The following is a 23,456-nucleotide window of genomic DNA, read 5'->3' on the forward strand; positions in this document are numbered from 1 at the left end:
CAGTGATCTTGACTTATGGTGGAGATGGATATATCAGCTAACTGAGAATAAATGCATTGCTTGTAAGACATGGTCCAAACAACTCCTTCACAAGTTCCTCCTACATGCTGATGGTTTCATTTGGTTTACAGATGAGAAATTTTTAATGGTTTAGCCACCTATCAACACCCAGAATGACAATTTTACACACAGACTGAAGAAGCATGATATCAATGTTGATTGTCTTCTATGTAGTCACTTGACATTCAGCAAAATCGGTCATGATCTCAAACAGATCTTCACCAACCCAGGTGTACAGATTAGGGTCATGAATTTGATGTAGTGTACTGTCTTTCTGTGATACAATCAAAGCAGTTTACATATTCTATGCAGGCACTGGTGAATACTATCATGAAGTTTTATTAATATCACAGCAACTGATACCAGCAATATATTGAAGGCAACAATTATATGTTTCAGCAAGACAGTGCGCCTGCTCATCATGCTCATGAAACCATCCAACTGTTGGAGAGAATGACTCTGGATTTCATTTCACGGACTTGTGGCTCCCTAACAGTCGAGATTCGAATTCTGCTGATACTTGAGTCAAGGTGTCATTGAAGCTGCAGTTGACCAAGCATGTGTGTGTGCCAACAGAGATCATTTTGAATATTTGCTGTAGGCTTTTTGCAAATTTATTCAGGATGATAAATCCCAAATTTTATTAAAATTGGCCAAATTTGACAGAGTTATGCAGAAAATAAGTTTAGTATACATATGTACGAATATTGTAAGGATGTGGCAGAATGTATTCTCATGGAGGGCAGATTCTCTACCTGAACCAGACTATACTGGATAAAGTAAATAGAGGCAAACGAATGATTGCCCAAGGCAGCTCAGATAGAGCTTGCAGGGTCCTGAGGCTGAGAGGCAATGCAGTATTTTTACTCAGGTGGTGTTAGGGTTGTTTAAGTTGCATTAAGGGCCAAATAATGCTGCTTGATAACTATTCCACCTCCTTATCTCTACTGTTTAAATGCATTGTTGGTATTTGCTATAATCTATATTTGTATAAGCCTTGTTTATAGTCACACTTAAAATCTCACATGTTAATATCCTTTCCTCAGGTGGCGGCATCAGGAAGGCTCAGAAAGAGGTTCTGCCGTATATAAGGTAAAAGATCCAGGGTTTACTTGGTGCTTGAATTACTTGTTACCATATTACGTGCTGTTTGTCTTGTCTCTGAGCTACACTGTATATGTACTCCTGTAATCTGTTCTAGGATCTTTTGGGAGGACAGACTAAAAAAAAAAAAAATGAATGAATAAATAAATAAATTTAATCTATATATATATATATAAAATCGGAGGTATGTATGTGTGTATGTGCCGCGATCACGCAAAAACGGCTTGACCGATTTGAACGAAACTTGGTATGCAGATCCCTCACTACCTGGGATGATATGTTCTGGGGGTCTCGCGGCCCACCTGCACACGTGGGCGGAGCTACAAACAGAAAATCAGATTTCACCCATTCATGTCAATGGAAAAAATGTAAAAAGCTGCCATTCTCACAGTAATTCAAAAACGGCTTGACCGATTTGAACGAAACTTGGTATGCAGATCCCTCACTACCTGGGGTGATATGTTCTGGGGGTCTCGCGGCCCACCTACACACGTGGGCGGAGCTACAAACAGAAAATCACATTTCACCCATTCATGTCAAGGGAAAAAATGTAAAAAGATGCCATTCTCACATTAATTCAAAAACGGCTTGACCGATTTGAACGAAACTTGGTATGCAGATCCCTCATTACCTGGGGTGATATGTTCTGGGGGTCTCGCGGCCCACCTGCACACGTGGGCGGAGCTACAAACAGAAAATCAGATTTCACCCATTCATGTCAATGGAAAAAATGTAAAAAGCTGCCATTCTCACAGTAATTCAAAAACGGCTTGACCGATTTGAACGAAACTTGGTATGCAGATCCCTCACTACCTGGGGTGATATGTTCTGGGGGTCTCGCGGCCCACCTGCACACGTGGGCGGAGCTACAAACAGAAAATCACATTTCACCCATTCATGTCAAGGGAAAAAATGTAAAAAGATGCCATTCTCACATTAATTCAAAAACGGCTTGACCGATTTGAACGAAACTTGGTATGCAGATCCCTCATTACCTGGGGTGATATGTTCTGGGGGTCTCGCGGCCCACCTGCACACGTGGGCGGAGCTACAAACAGAAAATCGGATTTCACCCATTCATGTCAATGGAAAAATTGTAAAAAGCTGTGGGACCGATTTGAACGAAAATTGGTATGCAGATCCCTCACTACCGGGGGTGATATGTTCTGGGGGTCTCGCGGCCCACATGCACACGTGGGCGAAGCTACAAACATCACCCATTCAAGTCAATGGAAAAAATGTAAAAAGCTGTGGGACCGATTTGAACGAAACTTGGTATGCACATCCCTCACTACCTGGGGTGATATGTTCTGGGGGTCTCGCGGCCCACCTGCACATGTGGGCGGAGCTACAAACAGAAAATCACATTTCACCCATTCATGTCAATGGAAAAAATGTTAAAAGATGCCATTCTCACATTAATTCAAAAACGGCTTGACCGATTTGAACGAAACTTGGTATGCAAATCCCTCACTACCTGGGGTGATATGTTCTGGGGGTCTCGCGGCCCACCTGCACACGTGGGCGGAGCTACAAACAGAAAATCAGATTTCACCCATTCAAGTCAATGGAAAAAATGTAAAAAGCTGTGGGACCGATTTGAACGAAAATTGGTATGCAGATCCCTCACTACCGAGGGTGATATGTTCTGGGGGTCTCGCGGCCCACCTGCACACGTGGGCGGAGCTACAAACAGAAAATCAGATTTCACCCATTCAAGTCAATGGAAAAAATGTAAAAAGCTGTGGGACCTATTTGAACGAAACTTGGTATGCAGATCCCTCACTACCTGGGGTGATATGTTCTGGGGGTCTCGCGGCCCACCTGCACACGTGGGCAGAGCTACAAACAGAAAATCAGATTTCACCCATTCAAGTCAATGGAAAAAATGTAAAAAGCTGTGGGACCTATTTGAACGAAACTTGGTATGCAGATCCCTCACTACCGAGGGTGATATGTTCTGGGGGTCTCGCGGCCCACCTGCACACGTGGGCGGAGCTACAAACAGAAAATCAGATTTCACCCATTCAAGTCAATGGAAAAAATGTAAAAAGCTGTGGGACCTATTTGAACGAAACTTGGTATGCAGATCCCTCACTACCTGGGGTGATATGTTCTGGGGTCTCGCGGCCCACCTGCACACGTGGGCGGAGCTACAAACAGAAAATCAGATTTCACACATTCAAGTCAATGGAAAAAATGTAAGAAGCTGTGGGACCGATTTGAACGAAACTTGGTATGCAGATCCCTCACTACCTGGGGTGATATGTTCTGGGGGTCTCGCGGCCCACCTGCACACGTGGGAAGGGTGGGTTCACCCAATAATGTATATGTTCTTGCTCCTGGAGGTGAAACTAAAAATGTTGTTTATAATCAAGTTTTGTGTTAGTTGTATTGTATTCATTTTGTCAAATATTTCACATTATAATTTGAATATTGTACTTTTTATAAAGCTGTAAAAAAATATTTTCATTCACCACTATAAAGTATCTTTATTTGAATCCATTTACAGTGTTATTGCTATAATTAAATACCCGTGCAATGCCGGGCCATCAGCTAGTTACCTATATATAGCCAGATTTCTTCTGTGGTACAAACAGCATTTTGTCAAATTCATTTAATCCATCATACTTGAAAAGTCTTTTATCCAAGAAGCTTGGCAACAATCGTTAAAGTTTTGGTCATTCCTCTTAGTAATTAGTGTTTCATTAGTAAAAATTTCATCTACTTCTTTACTCGTTTTCAAAAATTAACATAAAATGATTATTATTTATATTAAAGTAAACATTGGGCTCTTTTTACGAAGGCACGCTAGGGTTTTTAGCGCAAGCACAAAATTAGCTGAAAATCTACCACGTGCTGAAAAGGAGGCGGTAGTGGCTAGCGCACTCAGGAATTTAACGTGCGCTATTGCGCGTGTTAAGGCCCTAGCGCACCTTCGTAAAAGGAGCCCATTATCTTTACCAAATTTTTACAAATTGTTTCCTTTAGGAATCTATATTCCTGTAAACAATGAAATTACAATTGCAGTTGTCTAGGTCAATGGTTCCCAACCCTGTCTTGGAGGACCACCAGCCAGTCAGGTTTTCAGGACATCCCTAATGAATATGCATGGAGCAGATTTGCAGGCCCGCCTCCTCCATTATATGCAAATCTCTCTCATGCATATTCATTAGGACTATCCCAAAAACTCGACTGGCTGGTGGTCCTCCAGGACAGGGTTGGAAATCACTGGTCTAGATATCAGATAAGTACTGTACTTCAAAGCTCCAAGTTTGTTGCATTTACTATTTTAACAGTTGCATCTTAGTGGAACTTGACACTTTGGTAACTTTATTAACGTTCAGTAAGATTTTGCACTTACTGTGCAATAATACTGTGTTTCCCTGAAAAAAAGCCTTAGTCCCAGGATTCGCCAGCAGTTTCCCTCCCTCCCATCCCTTGTGCGGCAGAAACCTTGAGCGAGTGAATTCATGGGCGGACAAGGCTGAAGCAGCCTGTTTAGAGTGCTGCCGGCCCCACGCTGCTTAGGGCGGTATGTAGGGCTCGCTTGCAGTCGGTGGGGTTCGGATGGAAGGGAGGGAAGGATGGGGGTTTGGCTGCGGGTGCTCGGGGGAAGGGGGGTGCTTGCTCAAGGGTTCTGCTGCACAAGGGATGGGAGGGAAGGGAAGCTGGACAAAGGTCCTGCTGCATGAGGGATGAGAGGGAGGGAAGAACAGAAACTGGGCAAGGGTCTTGCTGCACGAGGGAGGGGAGGAAAGATGCTGCACATGTAGGGGAGAAAAAGGAAAGAGGAAGAATTGGGGTGAAGGAGAGAAAGGGAGAGATGATAATGTACATAACCCAAAAATAAGACCTAGTGCGTTTTTTGGGCCTAAAATTAATATAAGACATTGTCTTATTTTCGGGGAAACATGGTAGTAATAATTTACACACGGTAAATGCAAAGGATGTGTATTAATTATTGAGAGTATGTCTAGCATGTCCCCTGCAGTAACCACACAGAAAAGTGCCTTACAGATGATAAGTTCATTCACAACACAGATGCACTTAGGACCTGATTCTATATCAGACGCCTATCTCGGCCTAAGAAGCAGTTGCCAATCGTGTGAATCATGCATCGGCATCCGATACAGAATTGTGTTTAGGTTGATGCTCAGACGCCTTACTCCCGATTCTCTAACCATCGCCAGTTAGAGTATTGCACCTGATCGTAAAGATAAGCGGCTGAAATGTAGGCCGGAAAACCCTAGCCTACATTTCAACCACCTATCTTTGCCAAGGGGGATCCTGAATCTAGACCGCTGCTTACCATCAGCTGATCATGGCACTGGAATCACCGATCAGTTGAGCTGGCAGGACTCCTCGAAGCCACAGCTTTGGGAAGTCCTGCCAGCTCAACTGATTGGGGGAAATTCCCTGCCACAATCAGCTCAGGTAGATGACACCCCCTCCCCAATCAGCAGGAAGGATGCACACTCCCTCATGCCTGAATGACTTCCCCCCCTGAGATCGGCAGGGGGGATGCCTACTTCCTCCTGCTGCCAGGTCCCCTCAAACCCTCTACATCCCACCCCAAAAAACCCCTGAACCCACCCCACCACATACTTACTCCTGCATGAAGCAGCTAGCACAGTTTGGGTTTTTGTGTTGGTTTTTTTTAAAAACTATGCTGGCTTGTTTAATAGTATCAAACTTAATGCAGGTCTGTACTAATATCAGCTTGGTAAAAAAGGGCCCCAAAGTCTATTTTTTTTCTTGGTCTTTTATAGTTTGTAAATTGTGGTAACTAAAATGTATAATCAACCTAGTTAGTCTTCAACACGTGAATGTAACTGAGACCTCAGTAAGGAAGAAGCTGGGCAGCATTATTTCCACATGAGCTCCAAGTTTTCTTTTAAAGTAGACAGAAAAATACTAGCGAACATGACAGGTGAAACAGCAATTCTAGCTCAAGGTGCTATTTCCCAATGAGCAGCAGAACACTTACTGGGCTTGAAAAAGAAAGACTCTCCAGTCAGCTGTTTTCAGTTTCATGACATTGGGCCTTTTCTCATAGTCTGTTGCCTTTGATGCCAGGGAATGATGCACGCTAACTGCATTTTTCAGATCCTCCTCTGATAAAGCTTTATCTGGTTTATACTCATCCTGTATCAGTAGAAAAACAAACATTCCACACTTATTTTTTTATGCAAGAGGAGGGCGGTAAAGGCTGATTTAACACAAACTGACAAAGAACTGTAAAAAAAAAATTCATGGATAAGGCCCTTGCTGCATTTAAATGCCCACCTAGATTTCATTATGGAATTTTAATGTAATATATCAGTTGCCTGCTGTTATACCACCCATAGACATGATATAACTGCAGGCACCAAAATGCAGCAAGGATGCACGTAATGCACAATGTTCTATAACAGGGGTAGGGAAATCCAGTCCTCGAGAGCCGTATTCCAGTCGGGTTTTCAGGATTTCCCCAATGAATATGCATTGAAAGCAGTACATGCAAATAGATCTCATGCATATTCACTGGGGAAATCCTGAAAACCCGACTGGAATACGGCTCTTGAGGACCGGAGTTCCCTACCCCTGTTCTATAAGGTAAGCGTGTAGTGGGAGGCATGCTCATGCTCCCTTTGCATTTACATGTGCCCTAACAGAACGCTTAGGTGAACTGCTGTCATTTACATGAGACAAGTATACACTTGCCTGTTAAAATTCTGGCACTCTGTGTATTTATGCATAAATACAGGCACCCAGCTATAGGATGGTCCTTTTACTGTAAACAAGTTTACTCTCAGATAACTAAAACCTTTCTATGGTACAACCAAAGTGGTTTCCATTTATTACACAGGTAATTGTGAGTAATAATCTCTTTAGGGTCAGTTCAGAAATATGGAGTAGAAAACAATGCGAGTATGGTGGGCCGTCTTCTTGCCATTTTTTTGGGCAGCTATTGTATATGTCTGTGTGAATATCTGAACAGACCCTTCTTCTACAGTCACCACTTCACAATACTGACAGATGCTGGTACCGTCCCAACTAGACTATTGTAACTCACTTTATGCATGCATAAACAACACCCTCACCCGGAAACTTCAACAGATTCAAAACACGGCAATACGACTAATTTTCAAACTGAAAAAATATGACTCCATCTCGCCATACTTCAACAAACTCTACTGGCTATCAATCAATGCTTGTATTAGATTCAAAATATCATGCATTATGTACCACACCTTGAACGCCTCTCATAAACCTCTTCACCAATTCCCTATCCAATTCAACCAGAAACATCAAGAAACTCCTTCTTATCCTTCCATCCCCTAAAGGAATAAAATACAAGCGCACATTCAGCACACTTATCACCTACCTCGGCGTAAATACCTGGACCAACCTCCCTACAGTAATCAAAACCGAACCCAGATATCCCAAATTTAGGAAAAACCGAACTCTTCTCTTCGGGGCAACACATTCCATTGACAATCAGTAACCTGCGCAGACTGAGATTTTGATTCTTCAATGTAAAATGTTCCGCTAATTTCTCCTCTCTACCTAATTTTTAGAAGACCTACCTTCCCTCTCCTTCCCAATCTCTTCTCTGCATTTCTCAAATTATATGTCACCTTGAACCTACTTAGGCATAGAGAAACTCACAAATGGTAGATTAGATTAGAATATCTCTGAACTAAATCCATTGAAAGATTCTGGAAAGCCTTAATATTTAACATTACAGTAAAACCTTGGATTGCAAGTAACTTGGTGTGCGAGTGTTTTGCAAGACAAACAAAACGTTTTATTAAATTTTAACTTGATAAATGTGCACGGTCTTACAATATGAGTATGTACAGTATACGCACGTCAGGTCATCACAACTGAGCCGATGGTTCTTCTCTCTCTGACGCTGCGGGATTGTATTTAATCTGAGTGTAGTGACTGTTCTATGGTAATGTAACTGTATTGCAACAATGGCCCCTATGAAGAAGAACCCTCAACCTCTCATCTCTCTCACACCAGCCACAATTCTTTTCAAAAGTAAAGTGCAGGTTAATTTGTTTTACTGAATATTTTTTACTTTATACAGTACAGTATTTTGTATTTTGGAATGAATCATCTGAGTTTCCATTATTTCTTATGTGGAAATTCGCTTTGATATACGAGTGTTTTGGATTACAAGCCTGTTTCTGGAATGAATTATTCTCGCAAACCAAGGTTTTACTGTATATATCTAAGTTAAAAAATAAATTCACAGGATAAACTGACCTCATCAGAAATATGAAGAGTGATAACATACATGGATTTTTAGGACCACAATGTCCCTTCTTTCAGGTGTAGGAAGATATTCTGAATTAGGGAGTAAAGAATTGTACTGATTCATTACCCTAAGCAAATAATTTAGCTACCTTTTTTTCTGTCTAAAGTTGAAAAAATGTTTGTCTTTAAAGGACACCGAAATGTACGCATGTGAGTGACAAATTAATATACTAACTGATAGAGAATATTCAACTTTTACATCTATTTCTATAAGTGATTTGATACCATTACTTAAACAGCTAAGAATATTTTTTTTTTTTTTCATTATTTGTCCTGCTATTTTGTTGACAAACTCTCCTCCAGATTTTATAAATTGGACAGTAAATTTGATTTTAACCCAGGGGCAGGTTTTTACCTTCTATGGGAGATACAGTTTTGACTCTAATAACTAAATTGACTAAAGGTGATTTATCCCAAGCCACTAATCATAAACCTGTAGCCAGCATACCTTTACTTACAAAATTGGTGGAATTTATAGTAAACTTTAAGCTATTGGCTGTGTCTCAAATTTAAATCTGCTGCATATATCACAACATGGCTTTAGAAGTTAATACAGTATAGAAACTCTGTTGATGACATTAACTTTATAGTTAAGGATAAATTATGCAGAGGACAAGATATGATTTCGCTACCATTTGATGTATCAGTAGCATTTGACATTGCTAACTACCATAAACCACTTACAAGATTATTGGAATTTGGCTTTACTGTTGATTCCTGCTGACTCTTCCTGTGATCCAATATTTAGTATTAATGAATGCATTAAGGCCCATAATCTATAAACGGCGCTGGTAGGTGCCCTTATGTTGCCTAACTTAATTTGAAAATCCTATTAAAAAAAGCATCTTAAAATGAAAAATGTAGGCACCTACTGGTGCCTGCATTGCACTTACAGAGGCACTTTACAATGCCTAACACCACTGTAGGCATGGCTAATGCCAGAAGTGGTGATAGGTGTCATAAAGTGCCTACGTAGGCACAATTCATGTAAAAGGTAGGCGCCGAAAATGTAGACCTTGAAAACCCTGGCCTACATTTCTGGCGCCTACCTTTTCCGAAGCTGTGAGTCTATAAACGGCAAATATACAAAACAAAACTAAGGGAAGGGAAAACAAAATACTAAAGGTAAAAACAAAAAACCCCTAAATATCTCCCTCTTTTTGTGTCAAGTAACCCTTCAAGTACGTCAAATACTACACAAGTGGACCTCAAATCCTGAAGAAGACACAACTCAAGGAGCATACATCTCCACTAACGAGTTAACAATTCTAATTATCGGTCCACTCCGGAAACAAGCCAGAGAGAGAAAACTCCCCCCCCCCAAAAAAAAAGAGGAAGAAAAAGTCTCTAGCCAAAAAACTGGGCTCCTACTAATAAACTCATAAGGGGGCTATTGTTGGGGTGTATGAGTGGGTACAGTATGTTTTGGATGGATTTGGATGGCTCACCATCCAATATAAGCAAGTTATAGGGACATCTGTACCTGGGACTTTTAATATGACATTCTCTGCAGTAATCCTTCTGCTGTACTGTAGGTACAGTAGGTTTTGGAGGGCTCACCATATAATATAAGCAAGTTATAGGGACATCTGTACCTGGGACTTTTAATATGACATTCTCTGCAGTAATCCTTCTGCTGTACTGTAGGTACAGTAGGTTTTGGAGGGCTCACCATATAATATAAGCAAGTTATAGGGACATCTGTACCTGGGACTTTTGACCATCATACATCATGTGCTCTATGGAGAGGCACCATGGTACTTGATCCAAATGCTAAGAAAATATATTCCAAATCGAAATTTGCGATCAGAGGCAACTATGCGATTAACTTTGGAGAATACTCAGGACATATAGTATAGGAAAACATGTATGGCGGGCCCAAGGCTATGGAACTCAATGAAAGGGACACTAAGGGCTCCTTTTACTAAGGTTCGCTAGGGTTTTAACACGCGGAATAGCATGCACTACATTGCTGCGTGCACTAGACCTTAACGCCAGCATTGAGCTGGCGTTAGTTTTAGATGCATAGCGCGTGGTAATTTCCTGCGTGTGCTAAAAACGCTCGCGCACCTTAGTAAAAGGAGCCCTAAGATTATGTGCAGATTTTAAATCTTTTAAAAAAATCTCTAAAGGCATGTTTATTTGTAAGGGCATTTCACAACTGATCGTTTAAATCAGCAGATGTCAGAATATTTTGACTACAAGATGGCATGTTTAAAGGAAGCTGATTTGAATATGTATTGATGAATGTATGGAGTTTGTTTTATTTTATTTATGTAATAATTTGCTACCCGCTTAGTAGATAAGCGGGATAGAAAATTTTAAAATAAATAAATATGACATTTACTATAGTAATCCTTAGAGTACCACTTTGCTCTGCTATGTCGATGTATGTGAGCCATGTGAATTTGTTATACAGGCTGGACAGTACTGATTTTTTTGGTGGGGGAGGGGTCGATGACAACTGGGGAGTAAGGGGGGGGGTCATATTTTAATCCCTCCAGTGATCACCTGGTCAGTTTGAGTACCTTTGTAGCATTTAGACGCTTTTAAAACAGGTCTAGCTCAAACTTCTAAAAAAACAGTCCTGGACTTGTTTTTAAAGGTTTGATAATCCCTGCAGAGTGTCCAAATCCTAAACCCACCCAAAATATGCCTCTACCACGCCCCCTTAAAATTTAGACGCACTGGAGACAAAACAACCAGAAAGACATCTAGAAAGCTTGTTTTGAGAATGACCACTTGGACGTTTTGATTAATAAGACATCCAAAAACTGGTTTATGCTATCTTTTGGATGTCTATCTTTTTTGAAAATAGTTCCCATAGTCTATAAAAGCTTGAAGATTTGCATTTAATCTCTCAGAGAGCTTTACAGTGCTTCAATTATATACAGTAATTTTGACCCAATCTTTGCAGAATTTCAAGTAAAGCTTTATTTTCTGTATAATACAAAAACATTTTATCTCTACTACTACTACTCATGAAGCTTTTTTTCCTCACATACTTCACAAAACCTTAAATCAGGCTCTATGAGGCAGATTCTATAATTGGTGTCCCAATTATAGGTGGCGGTAGGCGTCTAAACAGCCAATTGGGACGCACATTTTCTTAAAAAAAAAAACCAAAAACCCGAGGTAGGCACCTACACTGTAGGTTTTTATCGTGGTTAAGTAAGACGCGTTTGCCCAAGGCTGGATGTGATTTCACCTGGAAGTGGCCTTGGGTGAGCTTAAGCAGCCCTGGACCTCTCCCAAGGGCCATGACAGATGACTGAAATACAGGCCATCAAAATAGATGCGACTGCTGAGCTGATTCATGGCAAGGAAATCTCCCTGCTGTGTTCAACTGGATGGGAGCGGCCACTGCAGGGAACCCCCCACGACATTGGCCGTCACGAGGGATGCCCACTATCTCCTGCCCCCAAACTCCTTCCGCAGCAGTGGGGCAGGAGGGATGCACACCCCTTCCTGCCCCAACCCTCCAGAACTTCCCAAGCCCCTGAACCTGTGACAACCCCCCTCCAGACCTCCCCACACCTGTAGACCCTCCCCCGGCACCCCTAAGCTCCCCCACACCCTCCTGTACCTTGCCTGAAGACAGTCCTGCCAGAGGAATGAATACACCCTCTGGCTTGGAGGCCCGCCGCTCCAAAACGGCAGGCCTTCTGCTTCCTGGTGCATTCTGGGATGCACCGGGGAGGGGCCTAATACCCTGATTGGCTTTGATGTCTAAGACCCCTCTCATAAGGGGGGCCTTAAGCACTTGGGCCAATCAGAGCCTTAGGCCACTCCCACTGTATTTCAGGATGCACTGGGAAGGAGGCCTAAGACTCCGAGTAATGTTAACAATTTAACCTCATAAATCTAGGAAGAGGAAAAAACTAAAAACATACTAAAGAAAAAAAAGACAACATGAGTAAGAGGGAATGAGAAGATCTCCACAAGTTGGCACAATTCAATCAATCAGTCTAATAGACAGCTTGCACCTTCACTTCAACTAAGAAGCTGAACCTTTAGTGATAGCACATGAAATTTTACTCTGAAGCTTCTACAAATGTAAAAGCACATACTTACTTTTAAAAAGTAGTATGTTTATAGGGAGAGATTAAACGAGTGGGGATAGTATGCACCACATAACTCATAGAATGAGTATGTGTGTGTCTATGACCTGTTACAGAGAAGGGAAAGGCAGCTTGAACAGTGCATTTTCTAAACCTTGATGTTTTCTATACATTTTTAACCTTTGATTTGTGAGCTGCTCAGAACAGAATATTTTAGCTTCTGAGGTAGTATATAAGAAATAAATAATATAAGTAACATTCTATTAGTGTGGAAAGAATGATGAAACCAATATTTAGCTGCTGCGATCTGCAGGTTTTTAAAAAAATTCCAGCTATTGCTATTTGGATAGTGAACGATACTAAATATCCAGACAGAAAAATGAGTGCTGGTCAAAAAATCAAACAGGATGCTGGGTATTATTAAAAAAGGGATGGTTAACATGACTAAGAATATTATAATGCCCCTTTATCGCTCCATGGTACGACCTCATCTGGAGTATTGCGTTTAAGTCTGGTCTCCTTATCTCAAGAAAGATACAGTGGCGCTAGAAAAGGTTCAAAGAAGAGTGATCAAGATGGTAAAGGGGATGGAACTCCTCTCGTATGAGGAAAGACTAAAACAGTTAGGGCTCTTCAGCTTGGAAAAGAGACGGCTGAAGGGAGATATGATTGAAGTCTATAAAATCCTGAGTGGAGTAGAACGGGTACAAGTGGATCGATTTTTCACTCCATCAAAAACTACAAAGACTAGAGGACACTCGATGAAGTTACAGAGAAATACTTTTAAATCAATAGGAGGAAATTTTTTTTCACTCAGAGAATAGTTAAGCGGATAGCGTAGCTGATTTTAAGAAAGGTTTGGACAAGTTCCTGGAGGAAAAGTCCATAATCTGTTATTGAGAAAGACATGGGGGGAAGCCACTACTTGCCCTGTATCGGTAGCATAGATTATTGCTACTCCTTGGGTTTTAGCCAGGTACTAGTGACCTGGAATGGCCACCGTGAGAATGGGCTACTGGGCTTGATGGACCACTGGTCTGACCCAGTAAGGCTATTCTTATTTTCTTACTGAATCTAAAGAACAGACTGAATATTGCCATTATCTGGATAATTCCCTGGACCATCCACACTCCTTTCCTGGCACTATAAAAATAGTACAGTAGCTGTCAATAATTATTTTTAGCAGCATTATCCAGACAGTGCCACTGAAAATAGTTAGTCAAACCTCTTCAACAACACTTATCAACCAGTACTTCAACATTTACATTTATTTAATACATTTGATTAACTGCACAATTTTAGACCTATCAAGTCAAGGCAATTTACAAATAACTAAAACCATTGCAGAAATAAAAGAAAAGAACAGGAACCCCCCCCCCAAAAAAAAAAACCAAAAAAACAGAAAACATTCATTGGAGAGAGGGGAAAGAAAGGGAAATAGTGTTATGGTTGCTGTCATGCCCTCATTTCTGTCTTTAGTTTACTAAGTGGAAAACGCCTTCAAGAACAAACAAGTCTAAATTAGTTTTAAATTTAGAGAAAGAGCACCCTGTAGAGAATCTGGGCCAAAAAGCTGTTCACATTAAATCAAGCTGTTAAGGAAAAAGGAGGACAGGAAGAATATTTGATATAAGCTGCAGTGCTATCAGATTTTAAATGGGGTTTACAGCCCATCTATCATAATAAAACCCTAAGTGTGCATGCGCAATTCACACTCCGTGATCTCTGCTTCTGTGATCCATAACTCCGTGGCTTTGCATGCGCAGTAGAAGGAGTCAGCGGTGGTTTCTTATGCCATGCGGAGGCACCTTAAGCAGGGACGCATGGAGGCAGTGACCACGGAAGCGACTCCCCTCTCCCGCCCTCACTCCATCTAACACAACAGTCTCAAACTCGCGGCCCCCCCAGGTACTGTTCTGTGGCACGTGGTCTGGCCGGCTCCCTTACAATCCTTTGCTGAAGTTATTTTTAAATTCAAAGCCGCCGCCGCGGCTCTTCTCACGAGCCACACCTGCGTCAGAAGCCTCTCTGACATCACGTCAGAGAGAAGGCTTTCGACGCAGGCGCGGATCGTGAGAGGAGCCACCGCGGCAGCTTTAAACTAAAAAATAACTTTGGCAAGGGACTGTAAGGGAGGCGGCCAGAAACAAACAGAAATGCTGCTGCAGAGGGAAGGGAAGGGGGGGGATGCTGCTGCTGCAGTTGCACAGGGAAGTGGAGGGGGAGGGAAATATCGCTGCTGCACAGGGAAGTGGAGGAGGAGGGAATGCTGCTGCTTCACAGGGAAGTGGAGGGAGAGGGAATGCTGCTGCTGCAGCACAGGGAAGTGGGGTGGGTGAGGGAAATGCTGTTGCACAGGGAAATGGAGGGGGGAGGGAATGCTGCTGCTGCACAGGGAAGTGAGAGGGGAGGGAATGCTGCTGCTGCACAGGGAAGTGAGAGGGGAGGAAAATGCTGCTGCTGCACAGGGAAGTGGGGTGGGGGAGGTAAATGCTGCTGTTGCACAGGGAAGGGTGGGAGGAAAATGCTGCTGCTGCACAGGGAAGTGGGGGGGAGAGGGAAAGGGGGCCAACTTGCTTTGCTTTGGAGGGAGGGGTGTGTTGGGGGCAGGGAGAAATCTTGGTTTGCTTTGGGGGGAGACAAAAGGGGGCCACGGAGAAAGACAAAGAAAGGCAGGCAGGCAGGAGGCCATGGAGAGAGACAGAAAGACAGGCAGGCAGCGCACGAGAATGAAAGACAGCGGGCAGGAAGAGACAGAAAAAAAGACAGACAGACAGGAGGCCAGGGAGAGAGACATAAAGCAGGAAAGACAGGGGGCCAGGAAGAGAGACAGACAGAAGGCAAGAAAGACAGACAGGAGGCCAGGGAGACAGACAGACAGAAAGCAAGAAAGACAGACAGGGGACTAGAGAGAGAAACAGACAGACAGACAGAAAGAAAGACAGATAAAGGGGGCAGGGAGACAGACAGACAGAAAGAAAGACAGACAGCGGGGGAGAGAGAGAGAAAGAAAGAAAGATAGATGGAGAGAGAGAGACAGAAAGAAAGGAACATAAGAATTTGCCTCCGCTGGGTCAGACCAGAGGTCCATCCCGCCCAACGGTCCGCTCCCGCGGCGGCCCTCCAGGTCCATCACCTGTGTAATGGTCCCTGACTATTTCTATAACCTACCTCAACTCCTATCTGTACCCCTCAATCCCCTTATCCTCTAGGAACCTATCCAAACCTTCTTTGAAGCCCTGTAATGTGCTCTGGCCTATCACGGCCTCCGGAAGCACGTTCCATGTGTTCACCACCCTCTTGGTGAAAAAGAACTTCCTAGCGTTTGTTCTAAACCTGCCCCCTTTTAATTTCTCCGAGTGCCCCCTTGTACTTGTGGTTCCCCACAGTGTGAAGAATCTGTCCCTGTCTACCTTTTCTATGCCCTTCAGGATTTTGAAGGTTTCTATCATGTCTCCTCTAAGTCTCCGCTTTTCCAGAAAGAATAGTCCCAGCTATTTCAACCTATCAGCATATGAGAAGTTTTCCATACCCTTTATCAGTTTAGTCGCTCTTCTTTGGACTCCCTCAAGTACTGCCATATCCTTCTTGAAGTACGGCGACCAGTACTGGACACAGTACTCTAGAGGCGGGCACACCATTGCACGATACAGTGGCAAGATGACTTCCTTCGTCCTGGCCGTGATACCCTTCTTAATGATACCCAACATTTGGTTTGCTTTCCTTGAGGCCGTCGCACATTGTGCCAACGCCTTCAATGTTGTGTCTACCATCACCCCCAGTTCTCTTTCAAAGTTACTTACCCCTAGCAGTGATCCCCCCATTTTGTAGTTGAACATCGGGTTCTTTTTCCCTACATGCATGACCTTGCATTTCTCTATGTTAAAGCTCATTTGCCACTTTTTTGCCCACTCTTCCAGTATCGTTAGGTCCCTTTGCAGATCCTCGCAGTCTTCCACGGTTCTAACCCTGCTGCAGAGTTTGGTGTCATCCGCAAATTTTATAACCTCACATTTTGTTCCCGCCTCCAGGTCGTTAATAAATATATTTAACAGGAGCGATCCCCGGAGAGAACGGGAACCCGAAGGCCTTGAGCATCCGCAGATGCTCAAGGCCCAGCGCGAAGGAGGCAGATCTTCGGGCACCAGCACGTCCTGTGTGTTGGTGCCGGTGCCATACTGGGGTAAGAAATGTGATCGGGTGGGTGGATGCCTGGGGGATGCCGGATCACGGCGGGGAGGGGGTGCGACGCGAGCGGAGGGTGCCGGATCGCGGGGGGGGGGGGGGGGGCACTCATAAATCGAGGCACGCTCGGTTTCCGAGGCACCGATTTTGACAATGTTTTGCTCGTCTTGCAAAACACTCGCAAACCTTAGTGTATAAAGAGTTTAAATACTTAGCTTAAAACTTGTGGTCATGCTTTCAGGGATTTATACTGCCAATATGTTTCACCCGAAGGGCACCATATCCCTTTCTAACGCTTAACGCCGCCACTGAATAGTTAACATGTTGGTGAGTGAAACATGTTGGTGCTATAAATCCCTGAAAGCATGACCACAAGTTTTAAGCTAAGTATTTAAACTATTTATACACTAAGGGCACTTTTACTAAGATGCACTAGCATTTTTAGCGCACGCAGGAAATTACCGTGTGCTACGCGGCTAGAACAAACACCAGCTCAATGCTGGCATTAAGGTCTAGCACGCGGGGCAATGTAGCGCATTAAAGCCGTAACGCAGTTTAGTAAAAGGAGCCCTAAAGTGGAAAAAAGTATTTATAAATTTAATAGCAAAATATGGAAGATCCGGTGAGGAAGTAGTACATAAAGCCTGAAATAATTAATTTATATGAGTGCTAGATGGTACTATAAACGTAATATTTATTGTGAAGAGAGTTAGGAGGGGTAAGAGAATATACACCCTTCTAATTTGAAGTTTGAACTTATTTAAGGCAAACACATCCAGTGGGAGAAAAATACTTCATCAGATTTGTTTTAAATGTGCTATCTATTAATTTCATGGTCTGCCCCCTAGTCTTAATATTGCTTGACAAGGCAGATAACTATTCCTATTCTACCTGTTCTACTCACTCATTACATTTCAATCCTTATCATATCCCCTTCTTAGTTGTCTTGACCTGTTCAGCCTTTCTATTTGCATTAGTTTTGTTCCCTTATCAGAACCGTAAGTAGTTCCTCAATATGTTTTTTGAGATGAGACTATCAGAACTGCATAGCTTATAGTTAATGGAAAGTTCAACAAATGTAGTTTTAACCTCTTGTTGTAGCTCTCTAATTGTTCAAACTTTCTATTTAGAAGCATTTTTTCTTTCAACTCTTGTAAATTAACCACTTTATCACTGACTTAGTAAGAGTCAAAGATTTCCCCAAACTGTTAACAGTACTCACAAGGTTAGTCAGCTCCTGGGAAGATCCTGCTACCGTTCAGTTCAATCTCTCGAAAGCCTCCTATATGCTCTCTTGAGTCACCACAGCAGGTTTCTTCTTTCCTGGTTCAGCCAAAAGACCGGCTCCCAGGATTCTCTGCTCTCTTTGCTTATTCGTGAACTCTGCCCCTTCAAACAGGGTTTCCCCTGACATTCCTTCCATACAGGGTTCATCTGACTGAGCCACGAGGGGAACAGGGCACGGTGGTGAGAGGGAAACCCCCAACCCCAAATCACCAGCAGCTCCACCCGCCGGTGCAAGCTCGGGAAACCCTCTGGTACTGGAGGGGCCAACAGAAGCAAACTACAAAATAAATCGCTGATTCAAAGTGGAAGTCCTTGCCATGGAAAGGCCCGGATGGACTGCACCTTTCCTCTTAGAATAAGGCACTTCAGGTAACCTTTTTCGCCAATTAGAGTTCCACAATGTAAACACTGCCGCCTAAACCATCTTAACTCCTCCTGATAACTTGTAAGTTTCAAGACTCCATGTTATTCCTTTCTTGGATGGGCTGAGAACTTTTCAGCACCCCTCGTATTGGTGAAGAAGTGCAGCCTCCATAGAAACAGTTATCTTTCTACACGTTATTTGAGAACCCTCCAAAACAAAACAGAGACCCAAAAGCCCTGAACCCTGGTATAATCTCACATGTGCAGATAAGTACCCTCCTCACTTTAGCCAAAACATTAGGGTAGAGTAAACTAAACTAAACTAAACCTTGGGTTTATGGGGAGCAGTTACCGGACTGGAGGACATTGTGAGGAGACTCGTGGTTGGTCTCAGACTCCAGCATCAGCGGCTTCTTTTCCTCCCGGTTTGCAACGCCGACAGGCATCCACAGAGACGGACCCCTGACGTCATTGGGTCCGTCTCCAACATCGTAAAAGGCAGCCGCTGCTGCAGCAATCTGGGAGCAGTTACCGGACTGGAGGACATTGTGAGGAGACTCGTGGTTGGTCTCAGACTCCAGCATCAGCGGCTTCTTTTCCTCCCGGTTTGCAACGCCGACAGGCATCCACAAAGACGGACCCCTGACGTCATTGGGTCCGTCTCCAATATCGTAAAAGGCAGCCGCGCGGCCGCAGGGCGTGGCCAAAGGGGCGTGCCCTAAGGGGAGCCCCTTAGGAGCCACAAGGAGTCCGGGAGTCCAATTGAGGTAACTTTTAATTTGGGATAATTGACCCGACCCGGATCCTGCTCCCCATAGTTGGATCTAAGATGGTTGTTCCATGTCTAATGCAGTGAGGACGTTGGCGAAGACCTTTCTTAATTATGCCAAAAAGACGGGGAAGGAACGCCGGAGGAGCCTCCCGACGACCCTTAACCCCAGTGGTAAATATTGATGATTTTCTCCGACGCCTACAACGGGAGCAAGAAGAGTCGGGTGCTAGCTCGTTGGGGACACCGCCGGAGAGTGGAACGGTGGGGAGATCCCCTGAGCTTGATGTCACTCTTAGCCCCGACGTTAGGACGCCACCCCTTCAACCAACGCCGCAAGCAGCTAGCTCTCCACGGGACCAGAATGCACCCGAAGAGGTGGTTTCTTCTTTGTTCCCAGAGGCTAGCATGGAGGGCTCGCCGAATATGACAACGCAGAGTGATATGTTATCTCTGCAAGGACTTGCGACCGGGACAACAGAGGCTGGGGGAATACAAGACGCTACCGAAGTAAAGCTAATTTCAGAACATTTAGATACTACACCATTACAACTTTTTTCACCTACAAAACCACCTAAAGTCACACTCGATGCATTATGGGACTTGGTAGTGAATTTGGGGAATTCTTTAAACCCCCAAATAAAAAGTTTGGATAAAGAATTAAAAGTACAAAAAGAAGAATTAAATGTCCTAAAGCAGGATATGTCACAACTTAAAACAGAGTCACAAAATACAAATAAGGAGCTAATGTTTTTGAAACAAAATCAAGATTTGTTGGTTAAAGATAATATAATACTCAGGAAGAAGTTGGAAGCGCAGGAGAATAATGGTCGAATTAATAATTTGAGGTTTATAAATTTTCCAAAGATCCTGTCAATTTCTCCTAGAGAAATGGTGAAAAGGTATTTTATGGAAATATTGGAAATTCCTGAAAGTTCCTTACCTCCTCTTACAAGAGTGTATTATCTTCCTGCCAAACCCCAATCTAAAGAAGAAAAAATTGAAGAACCCCAGGAGAGGTCACTGGACATTTCCGTAATATTAGAACAATCAGATAGAGAACTGGCCGTTCCAGCCACTCTCTTGTTGTCTGTCGCTTTGGCCCCAGACAAGGATTGGATAATGAAACTTTTCTTTAAAAATAGGTCCAAAGACTTCCTGGGACAGCACATTCAGATTTTCCCTGATGTCTCTAGAGAGACCCAAATAAGAAGGAAAGAATTTCTACTTTTAAAACCTGGAGTGACTCAAATAGGTGGCATTTTCTTCTTGAGATATCCATGTAAATGTGTGGTTAGATATTTATCATTGAAGTATATTTTTACAGAACCATCTCAATTAATTGGTTTTCTCTCGGGGAAACGTCTTGAAAAAGGAATAACAACAGCAGCGCCCATGGAAGGTTAACTCCCTGCACTTTAGTAAGACATGGACTTTTTCTTTTAAATTAATTTGAATTACATTTGTTCTACTCTTCAATCTTGGATCCAATAATTTTGAGGACTAGTGTGAGATCAGCTAGGATATTATTATTTTATTTATCCATTATTATTTTTCAATTGAACTATGATTGTGATATATCTTAATTTTGGAATTTCAGTTTAGTATGTTGTTTGACCTCACTTTACTGTACAAGATGTATATGCTTGGTGATATTGTAAAATTCTATAAATAAATAATTAAAAAAAACACAAAAAAAACCCCTTGGGTTTATATACCGCACCATCTCCACGAATGCGGAGCTCGGCACGGTTTACAGGAAGAAAGATGAGAGAGGAACTACAGTGGAGAGATTAAAGAGTTAGGTGTAAAGGGGGAAGGTGAGAGGCCTAAGAGGGGGGAAGTGTTACAGTTTTGAGAATAGCCAGGTTTTTAGGTGTTTGCGGAAGAGTTGGAGGGAGCTTGAGGTTTGGAGAGGGGAGGTGAGGTTATTCCAGATCTCAGTGATTCTAAAGGGGAGGGATGACCCAAGTTTGCCTACATGGGAAATACCTTTTATGGAAGGGGAGGATAGTTTAAAAATTTGGGAGGATCTGGAGGAAGTAGGGGTTGGGGAGTTCCAGGATAGAGGGATAACGGCAGGAAGGATGCCATGTAGGATCTTGTAGGCCAGACACGCACATTTGAAGTGGATCCTGGGGATTACTGGGAGCCAATGGAGCTTAGACAGGAGTGGTGAGACGTGATCAAATTTGCTTTTCGCGAAAACAAGCTTAGCTGCGGTGTTCTGAATCCGCTGAAGTCTGTGGAGGCTTTTCTTGGTTAGGCTGAGGTAGATAGAATTGCAATAATCCAATCTGGAGAGGATGATGGATTGTACTAGGACTGCGAAGTGTTTTTGGTGAAAATAGGGTCTGACTTTCCTTAGCATGTGAAGGCTGAAGAAGCATTTCTTCACCAGGGATTGGAGATGTTCGTTGAAGGATAGAGAAGAGTCTAAGGTGACACCCAGAACTTTGCTTGATAACTCGAGCTGTAATGGGGGGCCGGTGGACAATGGGATGGAGGAAGGTAGATGGTCTAATTTTTGGCCGAGCCAAAGGAGTTTTGTTTTGGACTCGTTTAGTTTCATATGTATTGTGAATGCCCAGGATTGGAGGTTCTTTATGCATGAGGATATGTTCGTGGAGAGGTTAGTGAGGTTCGAGTCGGTCTCAAGGAGGACGAGGATGTCATCAGCGCAAGTGTAAAGAATTTCAAGGGGGGATAGTTGGAGTAGTTTCAGGGAGGACATGTAAATGTTAAAGAGGATTGGGGAGAGGGGTGAGCCTTGTGGGACACCACAAGTCGGGGTCCAGGGGGAGGATGAGGTGCCGCTCATGTTAACCATGTAAGAACGGGAGCGTAAGAATTTGGAGAACCAATCAAGAACCATGGAGCTAATGCCTATCTCGGAGAGTTGGAAAATTAGAATGTCGTGGTGGACAACGTCAAAAGCTGCGGAGAGGTCGAATTGTAGAAGGACAGCAAACTTGTTACGAGAATGCAGTTGCTGAACCTTAGAGATTAGAGAGGCCAATAGGGATTCAGTGCAGAAGTTGGGTCTGAAGCCATATTGGTAAGGTAAGAGGATGGAGAATCTTTCTAAGTAGGAAGAGAGCTGGGTAGATATGATAGACTCGAGCAGTTTGGTGAGGAGAGGGATATTTGCTATTGGACGGTAGTTGGATGGTATGGAGGGGTCTAGGTCAGCTTTTTTCAGTAAAGGGGTCAATGCGATGTGTCCCATTTCAGTGGAGAATAGGCCTGATATTAGGGCAGAATTTATGAGTTTGGTAAGAGATGTGATGGCCTGTGCAGGGATTTTCTCAAATAGGTAGGAGGGAAATGGGTCCAGGATGCAGTTGCATGATTTTAACTTGAGGCAGAGTTTAAGGGTCTGAGAATCAGATATGAGCTCGAAGACAGTCCAGGATCTGTCGGCAGGGATGGGGTTGAGAGCAGCTAGGGTGGGGTTGGGTTCGGGGGGCACCAGAGAATTGTAGGAGATTGCGGGCGGGAAGGAGCGCCTTAAGGTAGAGATCTTATCATTGAAGAATTTTGCTAGGACCTCGGCTGAAGGAGATGAGGGAAGAAGGGTGGAGTCATTTTTAGTGGTTAGGGAGCGCCAAATGTTGAACAATGTGCCATTCTGGTTTTTGGATTTGGAGATCTTGTCTCCATAGAAGTTCTTCCTTGCTTTTTTTAATATTGAGTTGTAGAGTTTGATATTGATTCTCCAGGCCTGTCTGTCAGATGAGGATTTTGATTTTTTCCATTTTCGCTATAAGGCTCGACATTTTTGTTTCAGGTCTCTATGGAGTGGAAGGTACCAAGGGGCTTTATGGGGATAGGTGATGGATTTAGTGGTTTGGGGGGCGAGGGAGTGGTAGGTGGACTTGGAGTACCATCTCATAAGCATCTTGTACCTATTTCCAAAATAGTGGTAGTCAGACTCAAGGAATTAGTACTCTGGCAGATATGCTTCCACCCTGTAGTGGACAAGCTCTGCCTCATATCTGCCTTTTATGCCTTCATATATTTCAGAGATTCCCCACTTCTTGCACTGAAGCTTTTATAAGGCACCATCACCCACTTCTGTAGTTTGGGACCTAACCATTGCTCAAAAGCAGTTTTCCCCATGAAGAAGCTTCTTCAAGATTTCTGAACTTTGAATATAATGTCTGACTAGCAGATAAGGAAGTAAATCATAGGAGGCCAACCCATAATGACTTTTGAGCTCCCCAAAAGGCTGAACCCACCCTATAATAGGATCATAAAACTGCCCCACACATACCAAACCCCTCTCTTCCCAGGAAGTAAATATTCACCATCTC

The 23,456-nt window shown here is 43.2% G+C and overlaps 1 protein-coding gene across 3 annotated transcripts in view; it reads right to left on the bottom strand.

The window, feature by feature from the left end:
• PSD3 (pleckstrin and Sec7 domain containing 3) overlaps nucleotides 1–23,456 on the bottom strand; it is an 811,466-nt gene that overhangs the window by 43,898 nt on the left and 744,112 nt on the right. For all 3 annotated transcript variants that reach the window (XM_033915196.1, XM_033915210.1, XM_033915202.1), the window contains one exon: nucleotides 6,155–6,312. In XM_033915196.1, the coding sequence (XP_033771087.1) occupies nucleotides 6,155–6,312 (158 nt within the window). The remainder of the gene's footprint in view (nucleotides 1–6,154; nucleotides 6,313–23,456) is intronic.

Source organism: Geotrypetes seraphini, chromosome 1 (genome assembly GCF_902459505.1).
Source record: "Geotrypetes seraphini chromosome 1, aGeoSer1.1, whole genome shotgun sequence".
NCBI lineage: Eukaryota > Metazoa > Chordata > Amphibia > Gymnophiona > Dermophiidae > Geotrypetes > Geotrypetes seraphini.